General features: G+C 49.0%; 1 protein-coding gene across 1 annotated transcript in view; it reads right to left on the bottom strand.

Annotated features, from left to right (window-relative positions):
- ATL1 (atlastin GTPase 1) overlaps positions 1–5,325 on the bottom strand; it is a 57,991-nt gene extending 52,666 nt beyond the window's left edge. Inside the window, exon 1 of the mRNA XM_074998514.1 lies at positions 5,231–5,325. Coding sequence (XP_074854615.1) covers positions 5,231–5,264 — 34 coding nt within the window. The 5' untranslated portion in view covers positions 5,265–5,325. The remainder of the gene's footprint in view (positions 1–5,230) is intronic.
- Between the last annotated feature and the right edge of the window lie 14,002 nt (positions 5,326–19,327).

The following is a 19,327-nucleotide window of genomic DNA, read 5'->3' as shown; positions in this document are numbered from 1 at the left end:
GGAATCATGAGATTGCCTGTGACTCATAGCTTTCCTTGGTGGGGGAGGGAAGGTGAGGGGAGACAAATTAGGTTTCTATCCATTGTGGTTGAACGTGTGACCTGAATCACCACTGAAAAGTCATGAACCAGGAGGGGAAGGAAAAGAGCTCAAAAATTATTGATAATTCTTGCTGAAAAATCATGAGACTTTTTTACAGATGATTTCGAAAGCTTAGGACAGCATTTGAGATACATTGAAGAGGCTTAATTCTCAGAGGTTGGGTGCTCTGGGCAGCACACCCCAAGAACGGGCTGTCAAACCCGCTCGTCCATTTTCAAAATCTCAGCCAAGAAGCCTGAACTTGTTTGTCTCTTTCACAGTCCTAAGCATGGAATTATTTCAATATGGACCTTCTCTTTTATAGTACACCTCAACATAAACCCTCTGGCACCACATCACAATATAAACCCTATCACAGCATACTGCAGTAAAAACCCTATCACAGCATACTGCAATATAAAACATGCAGAAATGGGTCCCTTATATGATGATATGTTCTGATTTGTGCTGCATTTTTTTAAACAAGTACATTATAAACCTCTATAGGCAGAGATTTCTAATGACAGCACCACTGACCATACGCAAGTGGAAACTACAAAGGGTGTGAAAAGAAGGATGTGTAACCTCTGTACCACTTACATGAAGCTTGCTTAGCTGCATAGAACCAATTAGGGTTCTGACTAGCAGCCTTTATTAGGACACACCCAGGAATTGTATTCTCTTACTTAAAGGAAAACTATCTATGCTATTTATATACACAGCACCTTCTTCAGGGCAAAATTCACCCTATAGTGGACAGCAACTGGGAGGTCTATCCACCAATTAGCGCTATCGATTCAAGTGACCCATAAGGTTTGTGTTGGCCCTCTGCCCACGCTAAATTTAACCCTTACTGAAAGCATTGTGTGGGTTGTGTAGTCAGGGATGCATGTCTGTTGCAGGAAGCTAGCTTTGATAGCAAACAAGAGGCAATTCTTTAAGGTTCCACACAATTTTTTTCTAAAATTGTTCTTTAATTCCCTAAATGAACAGATTTTTACCATAAGACAAGAAGGGAAAGATCACATCAAGCTGGGAAGTTACCAGCTATGAGAAGCAGCAGCTAACTAGAGCAAAGCTTAATCATGATCCTTTTTTTTTTTTTAGTACAAGTAAGCACATTTTAAACACAGCCAGAAGCTAAATGCAGAGCCCCAATCTTCTGCATTGGCAGCTGAGCTAAAGAAACTAGCACTGGAGGGGCCATTAGAAAGAATGATGTGACTATACAATATTGTAGCCACTCTTGCAGTCAAAGTAAATCACGGGGGTGGGGAAGTCAGCTCACAGTTTTCACTGCTTACATGTACATTTTTATTTCAGGGGACCATGTTCTAATAAAAAGCACCTGCATTTAACATTCTAATGTATGTTAGCAATATCCCCATGCAAGGCTCAGCGTGTGTGAAGTCAAAGTCTAGCAATATACCTATCTATCTCTCTCTTAGGTGGTGATTTCAATCTGTCACTAGCATGCACAAAGGACGATGGCTCCCATTTCTATAATAAAGATCCCTTTCAGTTCATATATGGTCCTGGGTACTCACAAACTTATAAGGCACTAGCTAAGACCTGCCTTCCACAACACACTTGATGTGCCTTAGTTACATTTATTTTGATGGAACTTAAGAACGTGCTCCAACTTCAGCACGTATTGAATGGATTTGCTGCACCGTGGCTTTTCTTGAGAAGCTGATATATTATACAACCGTGTTTAATTTTGTCTGTACATTTACCTGGATATTCCTGGCACTCCACTGCCCTCAATAAAACAGACCAGATAGAAATAGCGTATCTTTTTGTGCAATATTCCCAAGCCACACCAAATAATAGGAATTTTAGTGAGATACAATTCACAACTTCAAAACTCATCACAGGCTCCTCCCCATGCTAAAGTAAAATGTGTATCTAACCAGCACAGCATTCTTCACCTGGCTCTGCTTCCCAGGAATGGTCCCATAGGTCAGATGCCCCTAGCCCTGATTCATTTTCTGGTGGGTGAGGAGTTCTGCTGCCCAGCAGCACTAAACAGCAAGGGAACGCCTCCAAGAAAATCCTTGAAGGAACACATCACTCCCAGAGGTGAACCAACAGGGCTCAGTCATCAATCCAGCAGCTCAAGGAATAAACAGGATGTGAAAAGGTGGCTCCTTTACTCTGTTTTGCAGGTTCCTGAATCAACAATCTTTGCTGCCTTCCTCTTCCAGCACAGAGTCCTTGACTCCACCCCACCAAGGGAGGAGGGAAGAAGGCAGCTGCTTTCTACAAGGCTGTTTCTCCCCTTTTGGACCCAGTCAGAAGCAGGGCCTAAACGATCACAGTTCCTGTTGCAGGGCAGTAAGGTGCTGCTACTTATGGAGGCTGGATCAGAAAGTACCAATCCTCGGAGCCCTGCAGACCTGGGGATATCCGTGGATCCTTTTTTGCAGATATGGATGTGGATATAAATGGCATATCCATGCAGGGCTCTACCAATCCAGCCCTGATGATCAGGCTCCAGATTTTCTGAACCACAGAGAAGGAGATGAAACTCTCCCTTGATAAGTGCCCTCTTAAACAAATCCTCGCCAGCCACTACAAATCACAAACCAGTGACTCTAGGCCTGGAACCAGCCCCTGCAACAGTCCTTGCTGCCAATGCTGCTCACATATCTACACCAGTGACATCATCACAGGACCTAACACCAACCATACCTTCAGGGGCTCCTTTACCTGTACATCTACTAATATAATATGTGCCATCATGTGCCAGCAATGTGCCACTGCAATTTACATTGCCCAAACTGGACAGTCTCACTGTAAAAGAATAAATGGACATAAATCAGACATCAGGAACGGTAATGTACAGAAGCCTGTGGGGGAACACTTCAATCTCCCTGGACACTCAATGGCAGATTTAAGGGTGACAATCCTGAAACAAAAAAATTTCAGAAATCAAATGGAGAGAGAAATCTCTGAGCTGCAATTTATTGACAAATTTGACTCCATTAACCATGGATTAAACAGAGACTGGGAGTGGCTCGCAGCTTACAAAGGCAGCTTCTCTGCTCTGGGTGCTAATATCTCCCCATTAGACTCTGACAAAGGCTCACATCCCCCTGTCTGATCTGACTTGTTTTTTCCTCTTTAGATAAGTCCTGTTGATACTGGGCCATTTCCACCTTGCTGAACAGACCTTGTCAGCTCTGACCCTCCCTCTCACTGGACCCCACTCTTTTAATACCCCTCTGAAACCACCACCCCCCACTCATGCATCTGATGAAGCGGGTCTTTGCCCATGAAAGCTTATGCTCCAAAATATCTGTCAGTCTATAAGGTGCCACAGGACTTCTCGTTGTTCCCCAGAGGACGGCAAGCCACAAGAAAGTGCAGGGGGCTCAGTCTGCATCAGAGTATGACAGGAGCTGGGGATTCTTGTCCTACAGGCTGTGAGGAAGGTGGTGAAGGTGCCGGAGGAGATTAGATGTTCCCAGGCAGCAGAGGGACAGAAGGAAAGTGCTGGGCCTTATTGCAACCCAGAAGCAGATGCTGCTGGAAAAGATTCCCTGAGCAATCGGGACCCTGCCAAAAAGAGAGGAGGAGAGGCCTGCTGTGGAGAAGGCTGGACAAATGGTGAGCCTCTGGAGGGCTAAGTGAAGACCTACACTGGCCTTATAAGTGGTATCCCCGGTGGAGAACAAGATCTACTGGTTCAGGCAGCCTGCAAAGAGGAGAGGCCAGAGAACCAGCCCTTCTACAAACCTGGCCCAGAAAAGAAAAGAGAGAAGCGATTCCTCAGTACGAGCTCTTCTATCAAGAGGGATGACAGTGCAGTAAAACAGCATGGACAATAGTGGCTATTGAAAAGCACAGGACTGACAGCCTGGATGGGGTGCGCACTCCTACCCATCCGCAGAACGTCTGGAGAGCCAGAGCCAGCCAGGCTCCTGACCCAGGCCTTGCACAGTGCCTTGTCTCTGAGCTACAGGGATTAGTTCCAGGAGCAAGGAGCTTGGTCGTCATGTCCACTTATTTGCCTCTTGTGGCTCGCTCCGCCAGCTGGGGCAGCCCCGCGACCTGGCCACCCCGAGTGGTACTGAGCTCACCCTAGTCATTTCACAGAGGTCACAGCATGCCTGTCCCTTGGGAACCGCTTTCTCACGCTAGCCACCAGATCAACCCAGGTGCCCCTCACCAACCGCCACATTCCACAGATGGAGCCTCCCCTCTGCGCACCCAGCTCCACAATGTGAGGAAGGGAGAGTCAGCCACCTCCACTGCACCATCCTACAGTCCCCTGGGCACTCTCTGGGGAAGGGAGGGAGGCTGGGAGGAAGGAAAAGGCAGTGGGGTGGGCCTTCCCCAGGCCCCTTGAGCAGGAATTCCACAGGGATTACTCCCGCCCAGGGCCCTGGCACAAAACAGGACTGGACTGTGGAGAGGCCAACTCCTCTAACAGCCTCCCTGCACCAGCACTGGAGAGAGATTGATCTGCACTTCCTTCTGGCAGCAGATTTAGGGGATCCCTCTTGTAAAGGCCTTGGCAGGAGGTCTGATTTCCCCAGGGTCTGGGTACCAGCACATTCACCCCCCACCCCACACACACACACCCACACACCCACACACACACACACTTCAGCGGGAGGGGCAGGGGCTGACACAGCTTTTCTGCCAGTCCAGCCTGATGGTAAGAAACTCACCCCCGCGGGAAGGCCAGTGCCCCAGGGACAGCTGGGCACAGCTGGGGAGCAGCACAACGGTGTTCCCGGGGGGATCTGGCTGGGACAAGCAGAGGCCCCCGCGGTGCCGAGCTACTGGCCCCAGCGTTCAGAAGGAAACTGGGCCACCGCCTGGGTTACAGCTCCGGCCTCCTGCCCCCCTCCACCCCCACCCCCGTTCTCCGCCAGCGGGAGGGGCAGGGGCGCACAGGGGAAGCCCAGCGAAGCCCCCCTTGTGCCCACACTGCGCCCGGCCCCAGGCTGCGCTGCGCCCCCCGCCTCTCCGCTCCGCACCCGCCCGCCGCAGAACAAAGCGGGGCCGACCCAGCCCCCGCCGCCGCCCCGGCCGCGCCAAGCCCGGTAGCTGTCCAAATGCTGCCGGGCCGGGCCGGGGCAGCGCCAGCCCCGGCCTCGGCCGCCCCCTGCGCAGCCCGGCGCCGCTCGCCGCCTACCCCAGCTGTTCCTGTCCGCGCGGCTCCTGGCCATGGCTCCGGCTGCGCTGCTGGAGCTCCGGGCGGGCGGGCTGCGGCGCCGCGTCTGAGCCAGCGGCGGGATGCGGCGCGGGGCGGGATGGGCAGCGCCGGCGGGAGCGCGGGGACCGAGTGCCGGCTCCGCGCAGCGCGCACACCGCAGCGCCGCCGCACGCACGCTGCACAGAACGGGCACTGCACACAGACCTGGCACTGCACACAGACCTGGCACTGCACACGGTGCGCACCGCAGCGCCGCCGCACGCACGCCGCACAGAGCGGGCACTGCACACACAGACCTGGCACTGCACACTGTGCGCACTGTAGCACTGCCACACACGCACTGCACAGAGTGGGCACCGCACACACACACCTGGTACTGCACACCACAGCACCACTGCACGCATGCTGCATGCGCACTGAACAGAGCAGACACCACACACACACACCTGACACTACACAAAGTGCACGCTGCAGTGTCGCTACTGCGTGCATGCTGCACAGAGTGGACACTGCACGCATGCACACACATACACCTGACACTGCACATGGTATGCACCACAGCGCTGCCACTGCATGCACACTTCCCAGAGTGGGCACTGTATACGCACACATACACCTGGTACTGCACACAGTACATACTGCAGTGTCACCGTTGTTGCACACACGCTGCATGCACATTGCACAGTGTAGACACTGCCCACTCCCACACACAACTGGCACTGCACACAGTGCACACGGCATTACTGCCACTACACACACACTGCACAGAGCTGGTACTGCATGCACACACACCTGATAATGCACAGGCACTACAGCACTGCCACTGCATACACACACAGTGCACAGAGTGGGCACTGCACACTCCCACACACACGGCACTGCACACAGTGCACACCGCAGTGCTGTCACTGCACACATGCTGTATGCATACTGTACAGAGAAGTCACTGCACATTCCCACAGACACCTGGCACTGCACACAGTGCACACCGCAGCACTGTTGCTGCACGCACATTGCACAGAGGTGGCACTGCACGCACACACCTGACACTGCACACAGTGCTCATTGCAGTGCTGCCACTGCATGCATGCTGTATGCACACTGTACAGAGAAGGCACTGTACATTCCCACAGACACCTGACACTACACGCAGTGCACACCACAGTGCCGCCGCACGCACGTTGCACAGAGCAGGCACTGCACACACACACTTGACACTGTAAACAGTGTGCACCACACCACTGCTGCTGCATGCACACTGCGCAGAGCAGGCACTGCACACACACCCTGACACTGCACACAGCGCACACCACAATGCCACTGCTGCACACACACTGCACAGAGAGGGCATTTCACACAAACACACACACATACAACCACACACATCTGGCACTGAACACGGTGCACACCGCAACACCACCCCTGCACACACACTGCAAAGAGAGGGCACTGCATGCACAGACCCGTGACACTGCACATAGAATCCTAGGGCTGGAAGGGACCTGAGGAGGTCATCAAGTCCAGCTCCCTGCTTCAAGCAGGATCAACCCCAAGTCATCCCAGCCAGGACTTTGTCAAGCTGGGACTTAAAAACCTCTAGGGATGGAGATTCCACCACATCTCTAGGTTACGCATTCCAGTACTTCACTGCTCTCCTGGTGAAATATTTGTCCTAATATCTGACCTAGACCTCACCCAATGCAACTTGAGACCATTGCTCCTCTTTTTCTCATCTGTCGCTGCTGAGAACAGCCTGTTTCCATCCTCTTTAGAGCCCCCCTTCAGGAAGTTGAAGGCTGCTATCAAATTGCCCCTCACTCTTCTCTTCTGCAAACTAAATAAGCCCAGATCCCTCAGCTTCTCCTCATCGGTCATGTGCACCAGCCCCCTAATCATTTTTGTTGCCCTCCACTGGACCCACTCCAGTGCATCCAAATCCCTTCTACATTGGAGGGCCCAGAACTGGACACAATACTCCAGGGCCATGTGAACACAGTCCCCTTCCCTCCAGAAGGGCATGGTAATGAGCAAAGGGGAATGTTCAAATAAGGCTCAGGTTTAAATATATCGTGCATCATTTGCACAGTCCATGAGGTTTCACTTCTGGAAGAGCCCCTTCCAGAACTTACAGAGCCATGTGGACAGGGCCCTTCTGGAAGGAACCCCCCCTTCCAATACCCCCCTTATTCCTGAAACATTTGACAAATAACTAGAGACACACAACACTCTGTACATAACCCGACACACGTTGCACAGTAATCCCATCAAGCACAACACACTGAGCAGATCCCAACACATGGTGTGTATGCACACGCGCGCACACCCCCAGAGCCACACTACCCAACACACACACTGTGCACACACAATACAAATTTTTGTCACACCCATGCCACAGACACCCCAGCACGCACCCCAATTCACTCTCCAACACATCACACACACTCCAACACACATACACTGCAAACACCTAGAGCCACACAACAAAACACACAAACTCCAACGCATGCTGCCCATACCCAGAAGCACATTCCCCAGCACACCCACATTGCATGTACATCAAGCATCATTCAATGCAACACACACTCACTATGCACGGCACACAGCCAGCACCACATGCACACAACGCAAACACACTCCACACAACATACACTCCAGACACTGAGAGCAGCACACCCAGAGCTACATACGGAGTAGACAGCCACCGATACACACCTAGGTCCATTGAGCACAAAACCACACACCTCAGCGCACACCCTAAGCTACATACACCAAGGGATACACAAGCACATACAACACAAACTCCAACACACACCACACACACACCGAGCCCCACAGCACACATAGCACACACTCGCTGATGCACACCCAGAACCACATACACAAACCAGACATCACAACACACAAATACAGCACACACTCACCAACAAGCACACACAAAGCTGAGATGCTGACCCACAAACCCCTACACACATACGCATGGTACGCACATGTTGCAAGACACATCCACCATGCCCATGCTCACTGACACAAATCCAGAACCACATATCACAAAACACACACACATTGTACACACTCACACCCCAACACATACAAACAATGCACACTTACCAGCACACACAGAGCCATGTAACACCAGGCCAGTAGCATCTATACACATGCACCTCATGCACACCCAGAGTCACAGAACACGTATTCACAGTCACACAACACAGAGCCACTCAGCCTAACACACACACACACACACACACGGTCACCTAACACAGCCACGCATCCTAAGAGACAGTGTATATGTACTGACCTGGGCACAGCCACATGACACAGAGCCACAGGTCCCAAAAGATACACCCCACACACACTCAAGCTGCGTCTACACGTGCACACTACTTCGAACTAGCGGCACCAACTTCGACGTTAGGCGGCGAGACGTCGAAGTCGCTAACCTCATGAGGAGATAGGAATAGCGCCCTACTTCGACGTTCAACGTCGAAGTAGGGACCGTGTAGACGATCCGCGTCCCGCAACGTCGAAATTGCTGGGTCCTCCATGGTAGCCATCAGCTGGGGGGTTGAGAGATGCTCTCTCTCCAGCCCCTGCGGGGCTCTATGGTCACCGTGGGCAGCAGCCCTTAGCCCAGGGCTTCTGGCTGCTTCTGCGGCAGCTGGGGATCTATGCTGCAGGCACAGGGTCTGCAACCAGTTGTCAGCTCTGTGTATCTTGTGTTGTTTAGTGCAACTGTGTCTGGGAGGGGCCCTTTAAGGGAGCGGCTTGCTGTTGAGTCCGCCCTGTGACCCTGTCTACAGCTGTGCCTGGCATCCCTATTTCGATGTGTGCTACTTTGACGTGTAGACGTTCCCTTGCTGCGCCTATTTCGATGTTGGGCTGAGCAACGTCGAAGTTGAACATCGACGTTGCTGGCCCTGGAGGACGTGTAGACGTTATTCATCGAAATAGACTATTTCGATGTCGCAACATCGAAATAAGCTTTTTCGATGTTGGCTGCACGTGTAGACGTAGCCTCAGTGACATACAAACACACAGTATGTGCACACACACATGGAGTATACACTCACTGGCACACCAAAGCACACACCCAGATCTCAAGTGCACACTGACACACACCCAATGTACACAACACAGAGCCACACTCACCACCATGCAGTACACAATCAGACACCCAAGACACTCACACATCCTGCACAGAGACATACCACACACACAACCACTCGCCCCACAGACAAAGCAGAGATACGTACCCCAACACAAACTGACAGTACATAGCCACATTACACACACACCAACAGCACAGAGACCCCCAGAACCACTCACCCCAACATACGCAGTGCACTCACACCTTGCCCACATGTACACACACAGAGACATACCTCAACATAGAGTGCACATAACTGCACACCGCAACAGACACACAAACAGTGCACACAACTACACACCTCACCACACAGTGCACGGAGCCCAGCACACACTCAAATATGCACATGGCACTTGGAGCCACAGCCCAATGATGAGATACACAGCCCAACATGCACTCAGCATGACTCACACCCTGGGATCTCACACTATGTCCTCAACACACATCGTTCCAGCACACAAAGCCAGAGACCACACTGCAGAGACACACACCCATAAATAGATAGACACACACACATTACACAAATCAGACCTGCATGTTAATCTGTTAGCCCAAGGAAAATACCTATGGATGCACAATGTACACACAGAGAAGGAGACACCAACACAAGAACCAACAACCACCAAAAAGCTGCAGATTGTCAGAGTCCCAGCTCCCTCAGAAACCCTGTCCCCTAAGAACTACACGGCAGGGGACCACTTTTGCCAGCTCATGAGAATCTGGGGGAAAGGGTGTTTCTGTCAACCCTGGAATTTGATACCACCAAAAAGACAACTGAACCTCAGGATGACATGTACGGTGCTTCTCTCCTGCTCGGTATTCTTGTAACAGGTGCTCAATTCACCTAAGAATTAGGCTCTGCTACACCTGAAGGATAGCTCAGTGGTTTGAACATTGGCCTGCTAAACCCAGTGTTGTGAGCTCAGCCTTTGAGGGGGCCGTTTAGGGATCTGGGGCAAAATAGGCTTTTTTTTTTTTTTAAAAGGGGGTGGGGGATGGTTCTTGGTCCTGCCAAGAGGGTGGGGGACTGGACTTGATGACCTCCTGAGGTCCCTTCCAGCTCTATGAGATGTGTATCCTCTTACACCAATTTTAGGCTAGGCTGACTCGACTGAAGATAGCGCAGTCACCCTGGAGTAAAACTTCTGTAGCAGTGTGGTGCATTGAGCCCTTCATTTTCTGGGCTTTATCTGCTTTCCAAGGATTATTCAAGGAAATTGAGTGGCTGTGATGCAGAGTTGAGGCTCGTGCTGAGTCTAAAGTGCTCTGACCTAGGTTGAGCTCGTGAGTGCTTCTGCGTAGATTTGTAACGACAGTGCATTCTGGAATGGCCATGTCAGAATAGTCTCAGTCATTCATAGAACACCAGTGGAAATATGCACGGAGACACAAAATAATATAAACCACCTCACAGCCAGCGACACTCCAGGCATCGCACGCACAAGATCATTGCCATTGCAGGGGTGATATGCATGACCACCAAGGATGGCAAGGCTCCAGCAGTCGTGACTTGCTTCATCAACGTAAGTATGAGAGGGTAGCCTAGTTGGTCCATATCTTCAAAAACAACAAGAAGTCCTGTGGCACCTTATAGACTAGCAGATATTTTGGAGCATAAGCTTTTGTGGGCAAAGACCCGCTTTGTCAGATGCATGAGTGGGGGTGTTTCAGAGGAGGGTTTAAAGAAAGAGTCTCAATCAAGGGGAGGGCTAGAAGTGACAAGGTCTATTCAATCAGGGTGGATGTGGCCCATTATCTGCAGTTATGAATATCAAGAGAGGAGAAATCAAATCAGTTCAGTCAGGGAGGATGTGGCCCATTATCAGGAGCTAATGTGGAGGTGTGAACATCAAGAGCGGAGAAACGGTAACATACATATCAGGAATGGTAACATACAAAACCCTGTGGGAGAACACTTCAATCTCCTTGGACACTCAGTAACAGGTTTAAAAGTAGCAGTCCTGCAACAGAAATAAATTTCAAAAATAAACTCCAAAGAGAGACTTCAGAGCTGCAATTCATTTGCAAATCTGACAACATCGACCACGGATTGAATAGAGACTGGAAGTGGCTGGCCCGTTACAAAAGCAATTTCTCTGCTCTTGAGGTTCACACCTCCACATTAGCTACTGATAATGGGCCACACCCTCCCTGACTGAACTGACTTGATTTCTCCTCTCTTGATGTTCACAACTCAACTTGCACTGCTGATAATGGGCCACATCATCTGTGGCTGAAGAGACCTTGTCATCTCTGGCCCACCCCTTGACTGAAGACTCCCTCTTTAAACCCTCCTCTGAAACCCCCCACTCATGCACCTGATGAAGCGGGTCTTTGCTCACGAAACCTTATGCTCCAAAACATCTGTTAGTCTATAAGGTGCCGCAGGACTTCTTGTTGTTCACCAATGTAAGTTTGCCATCTGTCCAGCAAAAAGGGTAAAGTCTCTTCCTGGGTTTGTTCTTTGCTATGCTATCTTGCAAGATAGGCCTCTTTACCCCATGCCCCCTTTAAAAAAATTCCTGAAGCTACAGGTCCCTTCTGCCCCTTGTGAGAAGCAGGGGCCATCACATTTGGAAGGAGCTCCCTGCAGACTTGCACAGAGCCACTTCACTGTTCTTCAAATTCCTCCTTAAAATTTTACTTTCCTTTGCCCTGATGGCTACACAAAAACTTGACAGTGGTTATGCTGCTGGTTTGCTGAGAACGCTGCTGATCATGCTGCCCTAAACTGTCTCATTGCCTCCTTGGTGATGACGATGTGCCGACCTACTCCGGGTCCCGTGGGTGCGCGTGGGGTGTGATACAGCGGGGGGAGTCAAGTGGCCCGGGACCAACCACCCCACCTTTATAGCATCCTGATATAGTGTAGCAGCAATATGTGATTCAGTGTATCCACTTTAAAACCTAGGTTTCCACAGTATTATGAGTACCAGGAACAATAACACTCCGATTGTGAACACCACAATGCCCTGTGGCTGTTCTAAGTCCCAATAATTCTCTATACAGACCCAGCTAGACCAGCTAGTGGTATTTACCGATAGTGATTTATTCATTTATTCGTAACTACAATTACTTAACACTTGTTTTATATATATATATATATATATATATATATATATATAGTTATTTATTTGGCATAGGCTAAATACTAGGTTACATATAACTATATATAATTACATGTGACTTACCAATAACATCCAATGCTCCCACATCTCACCAATAACTACGTTACAGCGGCCCTTCAAGTCAGAGATACGGCTTGGTTGGGACCTTTCGTGGTGGTGACGTCCGGGTGATCAGGCCGGGGTCTGCTGTCTGGACTGGAAGTTGCTAGCCTCCGCCTTGTGTCCAGGAGCCCACACCCTTATTCCTGCTAAATCACCTTTTATACTGTTTCTTACTTGGGGGTTCGATACCTGGCCAATTAAAGCATTTGTTACCTAATTTGGGCTTTCTATCCTCCCGGCCTGTCAGAACATGTTACAAGATTTCCTCTGTCCTTGGTCTTTTTCTGAACCTCCCCTGGGACCCTCTGATGTTGTACAACCAAGATGGTCTCTTTGGGGGGCTTCCAGCTACTAGCCCCAGCTGTTCTCTTTGGGGGCTTACTATCTGCTTGTCAGGATGTCCTCTTTGGGGACTCTCCAACTACTTGTCAACTTTCTGATTTCTTTCTCCTGGACTGACTTCAGACCTTCCCGCCGTTGTATGATAGCGTTCCAAGATGGAGTGTATGGTCATTCTGCCTTGCGAGTGAGGCCCGGCCACCAGGTGCTCGTGCTCCCACAGGTGACAAGTATCAGAGAGGTAGCATTGTTAGTCTGTAGCTTCGAGAACAACACGCATCTGATGAAGCGGGTCTTTGCCCACGAAAGCTGATGCTCCAAAATATCTGTTAGTCTACAAGGTGCCACAGGACTTCTTGTTGTTCTCATTGCTTCCTTGTGTGTCCCCAGGGGTCAGTTCCCAGCTCTTATCTCATACTTGGATTGTCAGTTCTTTTTGCTCTGAGTTTTTACAGCACCTCACAGTGACTAGGTCTCTCAGGTGCTATAACAATGCAAACAACCAATAACAACACCACTTTAGAGCACAAAAGAGCAACCTGGAAATGTGACGGGGTGACAGGGCAACAAGAGGATGAGAATGGGTGGAATCTGGAAGCAGGAGAAGGGAATTCAGCAACAGGGTACTACAGATTGAACCTCTCTCCTCTGGTACCCTCGGGATCTGACTGGTGCTGAATGAGAGAATTTGCTGGAGTACGGGAAGTCAATATTCTCTAGTAGCATTGCCAACACTTTCACTACTTAATGGGCTCTTAGGAGACATTTAGGGGTAAATTAGAGTTAACTAACAACACAGAACACTGAGAGCCAGGGCCGGTGGCTGTAAACAGACTTTATGGGACCATGGGAAACTTGGTCACACCCAGGATAAGTGGCCGTCCGGCTAACTAAAATCATGCTGGATGATGGATGTTGCCAAACTTAAGACTTCCAGATGAGAGGGTTTCAGCTGTATTGTACAAAGTGGTTTGTGGTGGAGAAAGTTATTGAGATAGCACCTGTGACCTCGAAGGGAAACTTTCATCGACCGTTCCATCTGTCATGTGGTATGTGGGTGAACGAGTGCATCCAACCTCAGCAAGAGGAAAAGAGAAAATGAGAAGTAACTGCTGTGTCAGTCTGAGTGTGCTGAACCGACATCTGGTTGTGCTGCTGTTCACATACTGGTATTGCATTAGCAACACCTTGTCTGGTGCTCCAGTGAAAGCTACATTCCTTCAGCTCTCCAAAGCCTCATGTCGGACAGCTAACTCCTTCTGCACCCTGCACCCATATGCTGCGATCTCAAAGTGTATGACAGGCAGACAAATAAACTGCTTGAGATCCTTCTGAAGTTTCCCTTTAGATTTTTACAGTGAGTCCCTGAAGTGGCATCGGCCTCTTGCTCCTTTGAAGTGGCCAAAAGGCAAACAGCATTTGGGGAGGCGTTTTGAGCTGCAGACTGTTGGAGAGTTGCAGACAGCAAAGCAGAAAATGGTGTTTGAAAGATGGAGAGGAAGGAGGAGATCAGTTTCCTGGGAAGTTGGGTGAGATCTGCCCATTAGGTCAGGCACATGCTGCTGCCTTTCAGGAGCTTTTCTATTCATTTTTCTGTCTCTGGGCTGAAGGATGGAAGGGGTTTGGGGTGGCAGGAATACCAGGGAACAGACTCCTTCAGCGCGCTTAGGAAGTGACTTCTCTGTCTGGAGATGCAGGGCCCTTACATCTTCATCTCCTGTGCTCTGGCTCTTCATTCGCTTGGCTTGTGGCTCTCTCCCCTCCCCCACTCAAGTGATTTAATCAGAATCATAGAACACTAGAACTGGCAGGGACCTCAAGAGGTCATCACGTCCAGTCCCCTACCCTCATGGCAGGACCAAGCACCATAGACCATCCCTCCAAGATATTTCTCTAACCAGTTCTTCAGTATCTCCAATAACGCGGATTCTACAACCACCTTAGGCAATTTATTCCAGTACTTAAATACGCTGACAGTTGGGAAATTTTTCCCAATGTCCAACATAACCCTCCCTTGCAGCAATTTAACCCCATTGCTTCTTGTCCTATTTTCAGAGGCTAATGAAAATAACTTCTTCCCTCCTCCTTGTAACACCCTTGTAGGGACTGTAGGTAATGTGCCTGGCCATCTGAGTTACATGTGGAGGCTGGGAGACGTGGACGGGGGTGAGGCCACGGGACAGGGTTGTACAGCTGAACAAACCCGCAAAGGAGGGGTTATTGGGAAATGATGCTGAGCTTGGGAATGACTGCAGTCTTCAAAGACTGCACCAAATGTGGGCACCAAAAGAATAAGATGGGACAGAAGACACAGCAGGACCCAGAGTTCAGAGACAACCCAGACTGGCATTACATACAGAATGGACTTTGCTGAGGCAGTGTTATGATTTTGCCTTGATTTCACCACTCACTTGCTCATCAGATATGATGAAAATACAGCTTTGCTTATTATTCTCTGTGTTATTATAGCAGCTAGCAGCCCCAGTTATGGACCAGCATCCCTCCGCAATTGGCACTGTACAACACAGAACAAAAAGATTGCACTCTGGTTGCTTTGCATCTTCTTGGATATTGTCCCAGTGCATTAGGCAGCACAGGTTGAACCTCTCATGTCTGGCAACCTCAGGATCTGACTGGTGCCGGATGAGAGAATTTGCCATGCCCAGAATAAGTGGTCATCCAGCTAACTAAAACTGTGCCTGACCTGTACCTCCCTCCACAAGAGGCGCAAAAGACCCAAATGTGGAGGAAAGATCTATTTATTCCTCTTCAAAATACTCTAATTCCCAGCAGAAGCAGGGTAATCAGCATGTCCTGCTGCTGATGAAAATGTTGCTAGCATTGAAATTCCCTTGACATTTACATTGGCAGAAAACTATGCAGCCTCAATTCTGACAGGGGTCATATATGAATCACCATTTTTAACTACAAGGAATGCTAGAATTAATTCCTTCCTTCCTATCAATACTACCATCTCTGCTTTGTCAACTTTTACTCTTTCGTCACCTCTCCTTTGCTATGGGTGAAATCCAAGTGACATTTTTTATATCTCCATAGAGATCTTAATGACTCTAGTTCAAAGAGGTTTGTGTGATGGCTTTCACCTGTGTAGTTCTGCACGTATGTGATCAGTATGGTGACGGAGCCCTGGTCAGAAAAACTTTCACTTCTGCATTCTTATTCCCAGTGTTAAAGTGTCAGCTTTATGGGAAACAAACACTGAAAAGCACTCCAGGAACTGGTACTTTTTGTACATGTAACCAAGTCTCACTCTTGCTTGTCATTTGTTTCAGTGCCTCTGAGTTACATATTTTTGTTGCACTTCTTGATCCCTGCGGCCTTCAGAAGATTTCCCAGCCCTGTTTTTTCTAACTAAAATGTTTGCTTGAAACCCTGACCTGTATTGCTTAGGTACTTGTGACGGGGCCCTCCCTCTGATTTATGAAAATATGTTTATGAATATGCATAACTAGAAAATGTTTTATGCACAATAATTCTTGTAAGGTATCACCAGATAGCTGCCAACCTGAAGCAAATTCTCACCAGCAACTATACACCACACCACAGCAACTCTAACTCAGGAACCTACCCATGCAACAAACCTCAGTGCCAGCTCTGCCCACATATCTACACCAGCAACACCATCACAGGACCTAAGCAGGTCAGTCACAGCATCACAGGTTCATTCAGCTGCACATCTACCAATGTAATATATGCCATCATGTGCCAGCAGTGCCCCTCTGCTATATACATTGGACAAACTGGACAGTCCCTATGGAAAACAATAAATGCACACAAGTTGGATATCAGAAATGGTAATGTACAAAAGCTTGTAGGAGAGCACTTCAATCTCCCAGGACACACAGTAACAGATTTAAAAGTAGTTATCCTACAGCAAAAAAATTTTAAAACCAGACTCCAAAGAGAAACTGCTGAGCTGCAATTCATCTGCACATTTGACACCCTCAGCTCAGGATTAAACAAAGACTGTGAATGGCTGGCTAAATGCAAAGGCAGTTTCTCCTCTCTTGGTGTTTACACCTCCAGATCAACTGCTGATAGTAGGCCTCACCCTCCCTGACTGAGTTACCCTCATTATCTCCAGCCTTGCTCTGGCCTGCCTATTTATATCTGCCTCTGCAAATTTCCACTACCTGCATCTGACGAAGTGGGTCTTTGCCACGAAAGCTCATGCTCATACATTTCTCTTAGTCTATAAGGTGCCACAGGACCCCTCGTTGCTTTTACATTCTATTTGCATGCTCGTACCATTTCTGTTCCTGAAATTAGCAATATTGACTGTAGATTTATTATCAACCTGTTCATGTTAGTAAAAGTCTATTACCAGCTAATGAGGAACAACAATGAAAAGCCAGACACATAGCTAATGCCCATTAGCAAGAGACGATTGAGTGGGGAAAACTGTCTTCTGGCTCACATGTTATGAAAACGTGGGGCCATGTCACCTGAGACCAGAATCCATTTTGACTTTTGTACTTTTCCATAGGACTGTGTGTGAGTGTGGGGCGGGGCCCAACAAAGGCTTCCCCCTCAGGGAAATTTATATAAAGTGAGGGAAGGTGAACAATGGTTGTCTCAGCTGGCTTTACAGTCAGCCTCTCTACCTCCTTGGGATGCTAAAAACACCTGGAAACAAAAGGCCTGTAACGACGGGTATGGAGAGGGAAGGCCTGTTGGAGCCAGGTCCCTGAAATAAGAACTAGGGTAAGAAATTATGATTTGTAAGAAGTTCTCTTAGGGTATTAAGCTTAGCTGGTATTTTTTGTTTTATTTTATTTCATTTAGCAACCTACATTGTTCTGTCTGCTATCTCTTATGACCCCAGAAATCCTACCGTTTATAGTCAATAAAATCACTTTTGTTTGTTAATAAACCCAGGGTACCTACTTGTTACCTGGGAGGGGATGTAAACAGCTGTGCCCATGTCTCATTGACAAAGAGGACAAACATTTTATGAGTTTACCCTGCATAAGATTTCTACAGAGTCTGATGGATTTATCTAGGGTTCTAGTCCTGCTGGGGCTCTGCACTGGGGTGACAGACTTCCCAGAGGTGATCTGAAATCAGTGTCTGTGTTGCTCTGCTGTGGGCTGGGCTGGGCTAGGCAGGAGGGGGCAAGAGGGCCTGGCTCAGCAGGACAGAGTGGTGGGGCACTTCAGAGGCTAGGTGAGCAAGCTTAGCAGTATTTCATCCTGCAAAGTGACAGCGTCAAGGGGATCTCTGTGGCCCAACCCCTCGGAATACTTACCTACCTGTGCTGAGTTTTCCTCATATGATGTCACACACTGGTTGTGACATCATCGCCCCTCCACCGCAACTAGGTCTGACAGCACCAGCCGGAATAGGGCGTAAAGTAACTTAACAGGAGGTGAAGTACATGAGGCACCAGACTCTGCTGGAATGAAACCACTGGGGAGGGAGTGTCTCAAAGCCTGATTTTCCCCTCCTCTGTACCAGAGATCTCAGGTGAATCTCCTGGCTGAATCCTTCCCACCAGAGCAGAGACCCACAGTTGAAAAGGGGCAGTCCACTCTGCCTTGATCCGAGACCTGAAGGGAAGTCCATTCATATGGCTTGATCCTTTAATTCCTTCTCTCTGTCCCATGACACTGTTCCCGTCTGGCTCTGAGCCACACACACACAAACACACGCATCCAAACACACCCCCTTCCTATATTTTGATTATATTGTGAGTCAGTAGCAACGGTCTGCTATATGCCAAAACCTTTTGTTTCCCAGACGTGTTTGTTTCTAGGATTTTTCCTGCAGATAACTCTGGGCTCATGGGAGGAGCTCCAACCCGCTGCTGTATCCTGGCAGAAAGGAACTGAATGCACCGGCTGGCATGACTCGGCAATAATTCCACTGCATGTTCCAGCAGGGCTCATGCACCTGGTAACAAGATGCAATGACACATCCCTGTGCAGGGTCCTGGAGTCTGCTGGTCTATTTCAGACTCCTAATGCTTGCTTTAGCCAAATAGGCAAATTTCCCTGAGCAGTTTCCCTGTGCTCAGTTATTCTCTTTGAAATTACCTGTTGTATTCCTCTTCACCTATGCCCTGCCATACACACACAGGTCCTACCCATGGGAGCTATTGTAATCTAGACAATTTACTTCCATTTGGATGCAAATGCTGCACCCAGCTGCAAGGTGTCCTGAGAAATGTTTGCATAAACAGGATGACACAAAAATAAATTATGTTCACCGATGTCTCAATTTCCCTTTGGAAAAAAGCAAAGCTTTACATCAGACCTTTCATTTGATAGTTCCCTGGCCTGCGCATGGGGCCCAAAGGGCCTGATTGTGATCTCACTCACATTGTCTCCCTGCAGTTCA

The sequence above is a fragment of the Carettochelys insculpta genome, chromosome 6, assembly GCF_033958435.1.
Source record: "Carettochelys insculpta isolate YL-2023 chromosome 6, ASM3395843v1, whole genome shotgun sequence".
Classification (NCBI taxonomy): Eukaryota; Metazoa; Chordata; order Testudines; family Carettochelyidae; genus Carettochelys; species Carettochelys insculpta.
Note: the sequence above shows the minus strand (reverse complement) of the source record. Positions and strands in the feature narration are given on the sequence as shown.